The 14,734-nt window shown below is 48.9% G+C and overlaps 1 protein-coding gene across 4 annotated transcripts in view; it reads left to right on the top strand.

Moving 5' to 3' along the window:
* The window catches only part of SLA2 (Src like adaptor 2), a 32,704-nt gene that overhangs the window by 1,189 nt on the left and 16,781 nt on the right, over positions 1-14,734 (top strand). For 3 of the 4 annotated variants that reach the window (XM_038572200.1, XM_038572198.1, XM_038572201.1), the window contains exons 2-5: positions 2,988-3,121; positions 8,442-8,541; positions 8,910-8,996; positions 10,984-11,087. In XM_038572200.1, coding sequence (XP_038428128.1) covers positions 3,031-3,121; positions 8,442-8,541; positions 8,910-8,996; positions 10,984-11,087 — 382 coding nt within the window. In that variant the 5' untranslated portion in view covers positions 2,988-3,030. The remainder of the gene's footprint in view (positions 1-2,987; positions 3,122-8,441; positions 8,542-8,909; positions 8,997-10,983; positions 11,088-14,734) is intronic. The other variant, XM_038572199.1, reaches the window with a different exon arrangement.

Here is a 14,734-nt window from a genome sequence, read left to right as displayed (position 1 = left end):
TTTGACTGGTGGGCCCCCCCACCCTGCCCACCAGAGAATTACATTGTATCCTCCAGCTTGTTTTCATGCCCGTTCTGGTCCCATCTCCATCATCTCAATCACTAATGTGCTGTATGACTTTGGAACCCCCTCTGGGTTACAGCCTTCCAATGTCCTCTCTGAAGGCATTCTCTACTATAGTATCAACAGTTCCTCTCACAAGGGTGATGTTTCTCAGTAGAGAGACAGATCTCCCTTTAGCTCAATCCAAATTCATCACTCTTACCTCCACCACTGAGAAATATCTTCAGAAGCACAAAAAGAAGACATGGATTGTAGACCCAAGTCTGCACTAACCAGCTGTGTGAGAGTGAGCACGAGGTTACCCTCTCTGAGCTCTGATCATTGTATGTGAATGGGTTTCAAAGCTGCTGATCTGTCAAAGGATCAAGTGAAAAAGATTAAGCTGCTAGTCTCAGCAGCTTTTACTCTTTCCTTCCACCCACTGGCCTGGGCCCCCTAGAAAGTGCCTAGCACACAGTAAATTGTTCAAATATGCATGTAATTAATAATTAGATTCTCTTTGAAGTTTTGGCCACACTTCCTCCTAGGCCTGCGTACCCTGAGGTCTTCATTTCACCCCCAGGAAGCTGCTTGGCCAGATGAAGGGAGCTGGCGAGGTCAGGGAAGGAAGGGGTGCTTCCCGGCTCCACCTGCTGTAGGAAGAAGTCTCTGGGTTTAGTGCAGTTGGTGATTGTGGTAACTTTGTGTTGCTGAAGGAGGGGAAAGGAAACTAAACTTTACTAAACACCACTTTACACCAGCTCCCTGACTTCTCTCCACTACCCAGTGGAGTTGGTACTATCCCCGTTTCAAAGACAAGACCAAGGTTATGTGCTTTGTGTAAGGAGGTCACACAACTGGAACCTAGTTGGTCTGAATTAATCACTCATGCTACCCAGGAGAGATCTCTCCCTAAGATTTTCTGGACTTATGTCCACACAGTTAAGCATAGAGCTTATATCTGATACCCAAGAGGAAAGGAAAGGCTGAGGAGTAGCAGGAATTTCAAAAGTCTGATGTGAAGGGGAGCCCTAGCAATGAGGGCATTAGATACCTCAGGAAGCAGCAGTACCATCTCAGCCTGCCAAAGCTTCAGGATCCCAAAGTCTGAGCAGGAAATGGCTGCCAGGAGCCATTTCCTAAAAAGGGACCCATTTTGTATTAAGGAGCTCCATCCCCACAAGTATAGAACTCTCCATGATAATGACAGAAACCCATACTTACTCAAGCATGGTGAAGGGTTCAAAGGCAAGGCCAGAGCCTGCTATATCACTGTCATTCCATGAGATCCTCCAGGGAACCAAGCTGGTATGTATATGAAACTATCTGAAAGAACAAAACCACTTCCCTGAAACACTTTAATAAAATGTTTAAAAAATTACCATTACCCTGAAACCTGGGAGTTAAAATTATTCTAAGGATAAGACACTTGTCCAAAAAGCTAATAATCATTTTGTCCATTTAGTTAATATGTGTTGAGCACCTTTTATGGGCCAGGTGCCTCATGAAATGTTGAGGAAACAGAAAAAGAGGTCTTTGTCCTCATTGAGCTGAGGAATAATGGCAAATTAAACACTCTAATAGGGGATCCCTGGGTGGCTCAGTGGTTTAGCGCCTTCCTTCGGCCCGGGGCATGATCCTGGAGTCCCGGGATCGAGACCCGCATGGGCTCCCTGCCTGGAGCCTGCTTCTCCCTCTGCCTGTGTCTCTGCCTCTCTATCTCTGTGTCTCTCATGAATAAATAAATAAAATCTTAAAAAAATAATAAACACTCTAATAAATGAATAGTTAAAACTTGGGAAGGGGGTGCGCCTGGCTGGCTCAGTAATCAGTAGAGTATGGGACACTGGATCATAGGGTTGTGAGTTCGAGCCCCATGTTGGGTGTAGAGATTAGTTAAAAACAAAATTAAAACAAAGAAACAAACAACTTGGGAAAGAATGAACAGGGAGATGAGAAAGAAAAAAGGGGAAGGCTCTCAGGAGCAGCCTCCGGTGAAGCGACATTCAGAACACAATAAAGGAAAAGTGGGCCCTGGCCAGGCTTCTCGCATGTCCTATCTTTAAGACCCATATGTTGGTATTGTTATCCCCATTTTCCAGATGAGGAAATGGAGGCAAAGAGCAGGGAAATGGCTCGACAGCCAATCCCTCCAAAGCCTTGCAAGTCATCACTGTGGTGTACAGTCTCCCAGTCATCTTAATTTGCCCTGTGACACCAGTCACAGTGTGCTCAGCGTCACCTTAGCTTGTTACGATACCAGCTCCCAAGCCTCCTCAGATCCCCCTTGCCGGGCAGCCTGGGTGGCTCAGTGGTTTAGCACCTGCCTTTGGCCCAGGGCGTGATCCTGGAGTCCTGGGATTGAGTCCCACTTCTCCCTGCATGGAGCCTGCTTCTCCCTCTGCCTATACGCCTATACCTCTGCCTCTCTCTCTCTCTTTCTCTCTCTCTCTGTGTCTCTCATGAATAAATAAAATCTTAAGAAAAAAAAAAATCCCCCTTGCCTACCTCTAACCCTAGCCATGGGTCCTGTCATTGTCCCCAGCCCATGTGATCCCAGGTCAGGAGATGGTTCTGAGTGGGTTATAGGAATGATTCCTGAGGGCTGGGGGATTCAGAGAAATATTCCTAGGGAGGGGGGGTTCCAGACCTCCCACCCCCCTCCATCCTGACAGTCCCACACGGGAAAGGGCAGTCCAGCCAGTAGGAGGGATACCACACGATTAAAGGCCCAGAAACAAGAAGAGCATGGCTGCAGCATAGGAAAGGAAAGCCCACTAGAGAAAACAGAGTCCAGTTGCAGAGAAGAGAGCTTCCAGAGTCTGGTGGAGGAGCTGGAGCCTGCTGAGAGAGGGATTGTTCACTCTGGTCAGCAGGGCTGAGCTGGGGAGGGAGAAGGTGTCTGGGGACCAGGGTCTCTGTGTCCATCACAGCATCTCTTACAGATTTCTCTAGGCCATGTACTTCTGCGTGTTCTGCTGAGGAACAATGGGAGGTCAGCTCAGCCGAGGGAAAACCCTGCCAAGCCCAAGCTCGAGGCCCTCTGTCCAAGAACTGGACCCTGTGCCCATGCAAGCAGGTAGGCTTCCCACACCCAGTAATGCTGTGGGGCCCCAGACATCACTCACTGCCTCTTCCTGACAAGGCACTCCAGCTCAGCTTCAAGTGTCAATGAGTTCCTGCTGTATACCAGGCCCTTCCCTGTGAACCATATGGCAGGGTTCCTGCTCTGGAGGAGTTAACATTTCAGCAGTCAGAATGTTAAACAAGGGCAGCCCAGGTGGCTCAGCGGTTTAGCGCCGCTTCAGCCCAGGGCCTGATCCTGTAGTCCCGGGATGGAGTCCCATGTCAGGCTCCCTGCATGGAGCCTGCTTCTCTCTCTACCCGTGTCTCTGCCTCTCTCTCTCAATCTCTCTCTCTGTGTCTCTCATGAATAAAATCTTAAAAAAAAAAAAAAAGAATGTTAAACAATCAGGTAAGCTAGAAAATGTGGGAGAGTGACAGGTATTAACCAGGAGAGCTTCCTTCCTCCTCAGTCAGTTTATGAGGAAATTGAGCAGGCAACTCTAAGATCAACCCTAGTTCTATAGCTCTTCGGAGCTGCATTGTCTGTTATAATAGTCTCTAAGCCATCTGTGGCCATTTAAATTCAAAGTAAAATTCATTGAAATGAAATTAAGTTAAATATGTAGCTCCTCAGTCACACTAGCCACATTTTAAGTGCTCAGTAGCCATATATGTAGCTAGTGGTTACCTATTGGACAGCACAGTTATAGAACATTACCTGGGATCCCTGGGTGGCGCAGCGGTTTAGCACCTGCCTTTGGCCCAGGGCGCAATCCTGGAGACCCAGGATCGAATCCCACGTCGGGCTCCTGGTGCATGGAGCCTGCTTCTCCCTCTGCCTATGTCTCTGCCTCTCTCTCTCACTGTGTGCCTATCATAAATAAATAAAAATGAAAAAATAAAAAGAACATTTCCTTCATCATGGAAAGTTCTACTGGACAGTGTGGTTCCAACATGTCTCCTCTTACCTTGTGAAATACTAGAAGCAAAATTAGAACCATGGCAGTTAGAAAAAATTGGGACATATAATGCCTATGCTGAGCCTACACCTGTGATTTTCAAGATAGTCCTATTTAAAAATGCCAGTTTTTAGGACAATTAGACAATCAAAATATCCTAGAAATTCTAATATTTTGATATCAAAACTATGGCCCCAGTTTGTTTCTTGTTCCCCCAAGTGACCCACAAATCCTTTCTCAAATCATATCCTGATTTGAGGTTTTGATAATGTATTCATAAGATTCTTCTGAGAAACAGAACCAATAGAGTATGTGTACGTGTGTGTGTGTGTGTGTGTGTATAGACACAGAATTTATTTTAAGAAATTGTTTCATACAGTTGTGGTGGCTGGCGAGTCTGAAATCTGCCGGGTGGGCTGGCAAGCCAGAGGCCCAAGGAAGAGTTAATACAGAATTCCAGAGTCAGTCCAGAATTCTCTCTTCCTTAGGGGACCTCAATCTTTTTCCTTTAAGATCTTCCACTGACTAGTTGAGGCCCACCCACATAATGGAGGGTCCTCACTCTGCTTCTTTCAAAGGCCACTGACTTAATTTGTTATCTCATCTTTTTTTAATTTAAGATTTTATTTATTCATGACAGACACAGAAAGAGAGAGGCAGAGACATAGGCAGAGGGAGAAGCAGGCTCCATGCAGGAAGCCCAATGTGGGACTTGATCCCAGGTCTCCAGGATCACACCCTGAACTGAAGGCAGGTGCTCAACCTATAAGCCACCCAGGCATCCCTGTTATCTATCTTAAAAACATCTTCACAGCAACATCTAGACCTCTAGACTGGTGTTTGACCCAGTATCTGGGTACTGTGGGTTAGCCATGTTGACACACAAAATTAACCATCACAGATAACAAATCACTCTAAACCAAGCAGCACTTTTGGGAGGAAGAACATGGACACATACTTAAACAGAACCAAGAGACTGTAGAGCCAAATATCTGAATGTCTGTGTTTGGGCAGAAGCTAATCCTAGTCTGGAACCTCCCCTGCCATGGCTGGGGTCTCCTCTCCCTCCTCAGCCCTGCCTCTAATATCTTCCTCTCTCTAATGCCAGCCTCCCACAGGCATTAACGCCTAGGCTTTGTTCTCCTGACAGGGAGGTAGCTGCCTCCTTTTAGTCACTCAATCTGCAGAGAGCCTGAGGTGCACCAGGCCCTACAGGAAGAGACCTGGAAACCACACAGACCTCCCCCTCATTTCCTCTGAATCTAGCCACAGGCCATGGTCCCAAGGCTGCTCTGAGTCATGGCCAGGCTACTGAGGGGGCTGACCCCCAGTCAGTGCTCTGGGGGCTCTCCCTGCCTGTGAGACCTGAGGAAAACTGCATTTCCCTCTCTGTGACAGGGTCTCCAGGGGGAAAGATGGACCTCTCTTATGGTATGTCAACCCCTGATCCCAGCAGGGACACAGATTTGGAGCAGCCCCTTCCATGAGTCATTGTCCATTAGCTTTGCATCCATCCAAAATCTACCAAGGCTCTACCGCTTACCAGGCCTTGTGCCAGGACCAGGGGACATAGCAATGGACAATATAGGCATAGTCCCTGCCTTTAGGGATAGTCAAGCCCCAGAGACAGGCTCTAAACCCATAATCAGGGATCCCTGGGTGGCGCAGCGGTTTGGTGCCTGCCTTTGGCCCAGGGCGCGATCCTGGAGACCCGGGATTGAATCCCACGTCGGGCTCCTGGTGCATGGAGCCTGCTTCTCCCTCTGCCTGTGTCTCTGTCTCTCTCTCTCTCTCTCTTTCTGTGTGACTATCATAAATAAACAAAAATTTAAAAAAATAAAATAAATAAATAAACCCATAATCAGTTACAATTGTGTTAGATTTTAGTGACAGTGCATTTTTTTTAAAGATTTTATTTATTTATTTATTCATGAGGGACAGAGAGAGACAGAGGCAGAAACATAGGCAGAGGGAGAAGCAGGCTCCATACAGGGAGCCTGACGTGGGACTCAATCCCGGGACTACGGGATCATGCCTTGGGCCAAAGTCAGGCTCTAAACCGCTGAGCCACCCAGGCGTCCCAACAATGCATTTTAAGGAACTCTGATTAAGAGTGTGTGCTGAGGGACTCCTCAGGAAGGCTTCACCAAGAAAGAGACATTTTATCCAGGGAATGAAGGATGAAAGTGGGTTGGTTAGGCAGATGGGTCAATCAGGGACAGCATATGCAGCTCAGTGGCAACAGGGGCAATGCTAGGGCTTCCAGGAGGGGAAGAGGTCCTTCCCGGCCAGTTGGTTTCACTCTTGTTGGAGGAAGACCTCCACAAGACTTGCTTGCATTGTTTATTGAGGCCTCAGGCATTTCCCTGCACCATGGGATGGCCAGGCCCTGTGCTGCAGATGGCTCTGAGGAGCTCCAGTTCAGGATCACCAAGTGGATCTGCACATGTGTCTGGGAGGACATATAGGAACCAATCCCTTTCCAGGATCACAGTCTCATTCTTCCCACATCTACCTGGAGCATAGGCCCATATACAACACAATGTCCAGCTCTGTGTCTTCTCCACCAATGCCCCATCCCCTTGGTCCTTGTCTGTCTATTTGCTCTCCCTCCCGCATTTCCTGGGGCATCTGTCTAGAGGGCATCACAGAGCCCTCCTTCAGGAGCGTCTGTGAGACAGATAAACTTTTCATGCTGACCTTGATTGCTTTTCATAGCTTTATGCAGTGACATGCTGACAAGTGTGTCTCTCTTTTCCTATTGTTTCAAAGACCCCTACTGAAATGGGATGAAGAGAAAGGAGAGGGAGGGACACTGGGATGTGGGTGAAGTGGCTCTCAGCAGCCTGTGGAGGGCAGGTTTTGCAGGATGAGAAGGCCTGGACAGGTATCAGGAGGTCTAGTTAGGCAAGGGGGGCTGATCCCTGAGATAGATGAGGAGATGAGCATCCTGTGCTGAGGGAGCTGCTTGCCAACTACCATCCAAACTCAAAATTGTCCTCATGGCCACCATGTCCTTGGGACCAGTCTTGGTGTAATGGTGTGGGGGAGGAGGCAGCTTGGCATCCTCTGGCTCTGTGACTCCCTCTCTGTCAGCATCCCAGGGAGTCTGGGCCTTTTTGGAGAGATGCTACTGCTGTCTGTTGGAGTCCTCCCAACCTGAGCCCGTGAGTAGCCACAGTTATCACCTACCACTAGTGGCACAGTGCCCTGTCTCACCTCAGTTCCCTTGCTGTGCAGTGGAGCTGACTAGAGAGGACTATTTCAGCGCCTTGTGAGGGCCAAAGTGATACACCCAGTCAGACCCTGACACTCAGCAGCTGCTTAGTAAGGGATGGCGGGTATGTGGCCAGGACACTTGACTGAGCCACACACACCTGCTGGGTGTCTTTTCTTGGCCAGCCTGGCACAATGGGCCCCTGGGATCCCACCTCTTCTTGGGGCAGCACAGACCTCCACCTGTCATCCTGGACAGAGGGCATGGAAGAGCCATGCTACCCACATGCATGGCACTCTAGAGTTACAAAGCCTGTCCACATCTGTGATTTCATTGGCCCTTCTAGGAATCCTCCTCTCTTGCTCCCCTTGGACCTCAGCCCTCAAAGTTAGTTTGTTCAGTCCTTATATTATTAGAACTTCCAGAAACTGCCTTCTAGAAACTGAGCTCAAATGGGTCATGATCCTGGGGTCCTGAGATCAAGTCCTGCATCAGGCTCCCTATAGGGAGCCTGCTTCTTCCTCTACCTATGTCTCTGCCTCTCTATGTCTTTCATGAACAAAAATCTTAAAAAAGTAAAAAGTTTAGAAACTGAGCTCAGAGACCTGTGCTGATATCTGCTTAGAGCTATAGTTTTTAAGTTTGCTGAACAGCAGAATCCTTTTATCAAAATCTACCTTTTTAAAAAAAATGATTGTATTTATTTATTCATGAGAGACACAGAGAGAGGCAGAGACACAGACAGAGGGAGAAGCAGGCTCCATGGCTCCATACAGGAGAGATGTTGGACTTGATCTCGGGACTCTAGGATCATGCCCTGAGCTAAAGGCAGGCACTCAACCACTGAGCCACCCAGGCGTCCCTATCAAAATCTTCTCGAACATCTTATGAAAAGCGATTGTAGCCAGGAGCCCTACCCCTCTTGCCACACCAACCCTTTCCCTGAGGTGATACCAAAAGATGTCTGGGCATCCCTAGGACTCTGTAGAGGCCACTGGAAAAGCTTCAGATTCCAGGGTAGACCTCCTGGGATCTCAGCAGACATGCTCCCCAGGGTGCTCATGGTAGGGTTGATGGTGGAAGCCCAAACTCCAGTAGACTTCAAATGGGGAGGGAAGACTGACCAAGAGGATGACCATCTCTGTCTCTCCATCCAGAGAGAAGCAGGGCCACAGCCGTGGCCCTGAGCAGTTTCCCAGTAGGCGAGCACACAGAGCCATCACTGAGACTGGGGGATCCATTGACCATCACCTCTGAGTAAGTCCTATCCTAATGAGGGAATGGTGGGGTGCTTCCTTCCCTCTGGCACCTGAATATTCACTCATGGGAGAAGGGGCCTCTCCTTCCAAGAGAGAAGAGCAGGGAATTTGGTGCTGAGCCACATGTAGCCTTAATGGTGGGATTAAGGAAGCCTGACACACCTGTAGGGAGAAGCTATAGATGGGCAGGGCCTTGTAGGGGGCCCTGAATCGTGCCATTTCCTGCATAGGAGGTACCAGCACTGGTGGTACTGCCTATCTTTCCCTGGTGCAAGGAACCCTGGGAAGAGGGCCAGGTGCAGGAGCCAGCTTGGCAGGTCCTCAGGAATCCTAAATGAGCAATTCCCCTCTCCTTTCCCTCTCCAGAGATGGAGACTGGTGGACAGTGATATCAGAAGTTTCAGGCACAGAATACAGCATCCCCAGCAGCCACGTGGCCAAAATCTCCCATGGGTGAGTTCACAACCCCAGCCCTGCCTTAGGGGGAACTTCCTACTTTCCCTTTCCCCAAACATGGTCCTTTTTGGCCAGTCCTGTGCTGAGCAAAACTGGGGACAGGGGAGAATCAAGCCCAGGCCCTGTCTTCAAGAAGAGCAAACAGGTTGGCCTGTGAGACCTGGGAGCCCAGAGGAGGGAGCTCAGAAAGGACATCATAGAGATGGCCTCTGGGCTTTGAAGGGTGGCTGGGAGTTCAATTGAGGAGAAATGCTGAAAGGGAGCAGCCTGCATACATGTCCTAAATGTCCTGAGGCAAGAAAACAGAGGGGTGGTGCCCCATATCTTGGCAAGCCTGCCCTTCTAAAAGATGCCTCACAGTGGGCAGGACACAGGGAATCTTACACAGTGTGAGCCATCACTTGCCGCAAGTGAGTGACAAAAGAAATCAACTCCAGAACAAATTCTATGTTATGAGAGAGAAAGGAAAGGAACTGCCTTTCAGTGGGATCAACCTGCATAACATGGAGTCAGGCAAGTATGCTGTGTGTGCTATGACAGCTACTCTTCTGTGAGCAAGTACTGCTCTGGCACTGGATGGCCTTCCTTTTCTGAGACTCACAGGATGTCTGGCTCTGATAAAAGTAGCACAGGGATGCTGAGATGTGTGGACACCTCACAGATTCAGCTTGTGTAGAGGTCGTTGGCACCTAAGTGGAGCCCATCTTCCATTTCCTGCTGGGTTGGCCCTGCTGGCCAGAGGTTTTACATCCCCAGTGTGGCACTGAAGTTTCAGTCAAGGAGACACTGGCCATGTCCAAGAGTCCCCTTCCCTTGCCACTCCGTCTCCATCCTCTGTGTTTGTAAGTCCTATGAATGACTTGTTTTATTTACTATAAAACTAGGCTACATTTGCTGCTGGCACCAGGCAGGCCACAGCTTCTCTGATTTATTTCCTTAGAATGGACTCATCCCTGACTCTGGCTTTGACTGTGGAATTTCACACAATGACAGGGAGGTGGCCATTTCCATCAAGTTGGCTTCTGTAGTTTTTCCCAGGGAATCACAGGGCATGATTCTGGGAATATTAGAAGGCTAATGGACTAGTAAGCCAAAAAATTCCTGCAAAGACACCTTGAACTCTGTATTACAGTTAAGTCTTTCAAGGACATAGGTGAAGGATTATGTGAAAAGAGAAAGAAAATAGGGGGCCAGACTAATCAACAATCCAGCAGTAAAAGGGGCCCCAAGGAGAAGGTCATAAAGATCTGTACTTTGGGAGCACATATGGTGATTGATATCTTGCATGATTTTTTCCAAGATTTTATAATGTCTTGGGACATCTGGGTGGCTCAGCGGTTGAGCACCTGCCTTCGGCCCAGGGCATGATCCTGGAGTCCCAGGATCGAGTCCCACATCGGGCTCCCAGCATGGAACCTGCTTCTCTCTCTGCCTGTGTCTCTGCTTCTCTGTGTGTGTGTCTCTCATGAATTAATAAATAAAATCTTTAAAAAAAAGATTTTATAATGTTGAGCATTCTAGTTCCAACATTTCTACCCACAAATAAGCTCCAATGAGAGTTAGAGCTCATTGATAATGAATACATGTTCACTTGCATGCCTTTTGGCTGTAAAATTAAACTTTAAATGTTCAAATAAAATATTTACTAAAATTACAAACACACACTCAGGCAATTCTTGGAAAGGTGAGTGGCTAGCATAGGGATAGTAGAGGAGCTGGGCAATTGATAGGAGAGAATCTGCGATCACCCCACCTTCCTCCAGCCTCCTGGCCACTTGGGAATGAGGTCTCCAGGCAGAAAAGAATGGGGCTAATCCCATGAGGTTGTCCTCCAAGGCCTCTGGAGCTAGGACCAAGACAAAGCTGGGGGTCCCTTGGAGACCAAGGTACAGATGGAACTCTGAGGCCCAGAGAGAGAGGAGGGGTTTGAGTAGAGTCTTGGCCCACCCATGCCCAGGCTGACCTCTCTCTGTCCTTCCCCCAGGTGGCTGTATGAAGGCCTGAGCCGGGAGAAAGCTGAAGAACTGCTGTTGCTGCCTGGAAACCCTGGAGGGGCCTTCCTCATTCGGGAGAGCCAGACCAGGACAGGTGGGTAAGCTCAGCCGTGGCTTGTCCCTTGAATGCCAAGAACCAAGTGCGAGGTGACTTAGGGGTGTAAGTGGGAAGTCAAATGTGAAGGGCTGGTGTATGTAGCCTTGGAGCCAGGCAGTCTAGCTGACTGACCACCATGTTGCTGCCCTGGAAGCCCATTTCTAAAAGTGGGTGTGAATGGCCCATAGTGGGGATCCAGGCTCAGCCTACACTTTAGCAACTGGGTCTTGTAATAGAGTATAGTCACAAGATTTGCCTGCCCTGACCAGCAATGATTCCTCCCTCCCCAAAACACAACACAATCCTGAATCTTGACAAATGGTTGTCAAGTTCACAGGTCTCTGTGCTCTGGGTCACCAGCCAGTCAAAAAGAGAAAACTCTTTAGAAGTCAGCTCTTGATCTTCTTCTTTCTACTGTACAGAAGGGGGAAGATGGAGAAACAAAGGCTTGAAGAGGGGTAGGGACATGTCACATTGCACATTCATAGGGGACTTCTCCCACTTCAGGTACAGGGCTTTTGCAAACAAAACACAAAGTTGGTAGAGTCTGTGTCTGCTTCCCCTGCCTCCCTCTGAGCTGCTGCCCTAAGACCCTTAGAGTGGGGGCAGAGAAGGACGTTGAAAGAGTGGTGGCACTGACATTTATGGTAGGCCGATTAAGTATCTTCAGGCAACCCTTTGGGGATTGTACTTCCAGTGTCCCCATTTCACAGATAAAGAACCTGGGCTGAGAAAGAAGAAATTATTTGCCTGGGGATACCTAGCTAAGTGTGAAGCTGGGATTCAAACCCAGCCAAGGTCCTCCTCACTTCAGACACCCAGGAAGGGCCTACATGTCACAATAATGGTGGAATTCCAAACACAGTGGCAGACTAAGGGGGAGATACTTAACGAATATGGACAGGCCTGTGCTTGCCCTAATTTTCACCAACCATGGTGGGTTGTCAGGGTCCTTTACTCTCAGGCTCCCTACTGGGTCCTCCTCCAGCACATCTTTGCCTCTCCGTCCCTTCCTTCAGAAGTTCTCTGGGTTGACCTCTCCCCAGAACCCCCTGCTACTTTCCAGGCATCTCCCACACACACACCCAAAGGTAGGCTGGGGCTGGAGGCTGGGGGCTGGCCTGAGTGCAGCAGCTGCAAACAGGAAACCACAGCAGTGGAGCTGACTGGGGCAAAAGTGCTGCAAACCAGGCCCCAGTGAGCTTGAGAAGCCACAAGAAGTGCTCTGTGCTCAGCTGCCCCGTCCCCACCCCTTCTCTGGCCTGGTTCAGCCACAAACCACATGACCAAGTGACCAGCACTTACTGCCCATTTCCTAAGAAGGTACATATACATGGGCAGCCCAGGTGGCTCAGCGATTTAGCGCTGCCTTAGGCCCAGGGTGTGATCCTAGAGACCCGGGATAGAGTCCCGCACTGGGCTCCCTGGGTGGGATGCCTGGGTGGCTCAGCGGTTGAACATCTGCCTTTGGCTCAGGGCATGATCCTGGAATCCTGGGATCGAGTCCTGCTTCAGGCTCCCTGCATGGAGCCTGCTTCTCCCTCTGCCTATGTCTCTGCCTCTCTCTGTGTGTCTCTCATGAATGGATAAGTAAAATCTTTGAAAAAAAAAAAAAAAAGAAAGAAAAAAAAAAGCTGCTGCCTTTGGCTCAGATCATGATCCCAGGGTCCTGTGATTAGTCCCACATTGGGCTCCCTGCTCAGCAGTGACTGTTTTCTCCCTCTCCCTCTGCCCCTTTGCCTGCTTGTGCGTGTGCTCTCTCTCTCTCTCTCTCTCAAGTAAAACAATAAAATCTTAAAAAGGAAAATAAAAATCCATAAACATCCACAGGATTGCTGGGATTAAGGTTAGATTTGACTCTGAGCTTCCCCATAGCCAACACCAAAAGGAGATAGATCAGAATGCTGCTCTCATTATCAAGAAAGGAAGAGATTTGTCAGTTCTGCAGGAAAGGCAAGTTTCCCCAGTACTAATTTCTAATCTCTCATCTGAGTCTTCCTGTAGGATAGTGTTTGTCAAGCTGCAGGTTAAGACCCCTTGGCGGGCCAAGAAATCAGTTTAGTTTGCTGGTTATTATAGAGCAGTGTGTCTCAAATCTGGGGAGCCATCACAATCACCTAGAGGGCTTAAAACAAAGAACTGGCACACACCCAGGTTTCTTATTTGGTAGGTCTAAGGCAGGGCCTGAGACTACCTTTCCAACAAGTTTCCAGGTGATACTGCTGTTCTGGGGACCACACTTGAAGATCTAGGAACCCCTAGGTAATGTCAGTTAGGTGTCTGATTCTTGGTTTTGGCTCAGGTCATGATCTCAGGGTTGTGAGATCAGCCCCACGTCTGGCTCTGAGTTTAGTGCAGTGTCTCCTTAAAAGTCTCTCTCTTGGGATCCCTGGGTGGCGCAGCGGTTTGGCACCTGCCTTTGGCCCAGGGCGCGATCCTGGAGACCCGGGATCGAATCCCACGTCGGGCTCCCGGTGCATGGAGCCTGCTTCTCCCTCTACCTGTGTCTCTGCCTCTCTCTCTCTGTGACTATCATAAATAAATAAAAATTAAAAAAAAAAAAAAGTCTCTCTCTTGGGCAGCCCAGGATTAAGTCCCACGTCGGGCTCCCTGCATGGGGCCTGCTTCTCCCTCTGCCTGTGTCTCTGCCTTTCTCTCTCTCTCTCTCATGAATAAATAAATTTTAAAAATCTTTTTTAAAGAAGTCTCTTTCAAAAAAAAAGTCTCTTTCTCCCTCTCCTCTGCCCCTCCCCCTGCTCTCTCTCTCTTTCTCTCAAATAAATTAAAATAATAATAAGCATCCTAATTTTTTATTTTTTTAAATTTTATTCATTTATTCATAGAGACACAGAGAGAGAGAGAGAGAGGCAGAGACATAGGCCTTAGAAGGAGAAGCAGGCACCATGTAGAGAGCCTGACGTGGGATTCGATCCAGGGTCTCCAGAATCACACCCTAGGCTGCAGGTGGCGCTAAACCGCTGAGCCACTAGGGCTGCCCGCATCCTAATTTTTTTAAAAAGATTTATTTTAGAGGGCAGCCCGGGTGGCTCAGTGGTTTGGCGCTGCCTTCAAGCCCGGGTGTGATCCTGGAGACTGGGGATCGAGTCCCACGTCAGGCTCCCTGCATGGAGCCTGCTTCTCCCTCCCTGCCTGTGTCTCTGCCTCTCTCTCTCTCTCTCTCTCTCTCTCTGTGTGTCTCATGAATAAATGAGTATAAGCTTAAAAAAATAAAATAAGAAAATAAAAAGATTTATTTTAGGGGTGCCTGAGTAGCTCAGTTGGCTAAGCATCTGCCTTTGGCTCTGGTCATGATCCCAGGGTCCTGGGGTCAAGCCCCACATTGGACTCCCTGCTCAGCAGGGAGTCTGCTTCTCTCTCATCCCCCTGCTCGTGCTCTCTCTCTCTGTCAAATAAATAATTTTTAAAAAGATTTATTTTAGAGAGCAAGAGCACATGAGCACGAGTGGGGGGAGGGGCAAAAGGAGAGGAAGAGAGAATCCTCAAACCAACTCCTCCCTGAGCACAGAGCCCAATGCAGTGCTCGATCCCAGGACCTCATGAGATCATGACCTGAGCCAAGATCAAGAGTCAGCCACTTGGGATCCTGGGTGGCGCAGCAGTTTGGCGCCTGCCTTTGACCCAGG

The sequence above is a fragment of the Canis lupus genome, chromosome 24 (assembly GCF_011100685.1).
Source record: "Canis lupus familiaris isolate Mischka breed German Shepherd chromosome 24, alternate assembly UU_Cfam_GSD_1.0, whole genome shotgun sequence".
Taxonomy (NCBI): Eukaryota; Metazoa; Chordata; class Mammalia; order Carnivora; family Canidae; genus Canis; species Canis lupus.
This window is presented reverse-complemented; position numbering and strand designations above follow the sequence as displayed.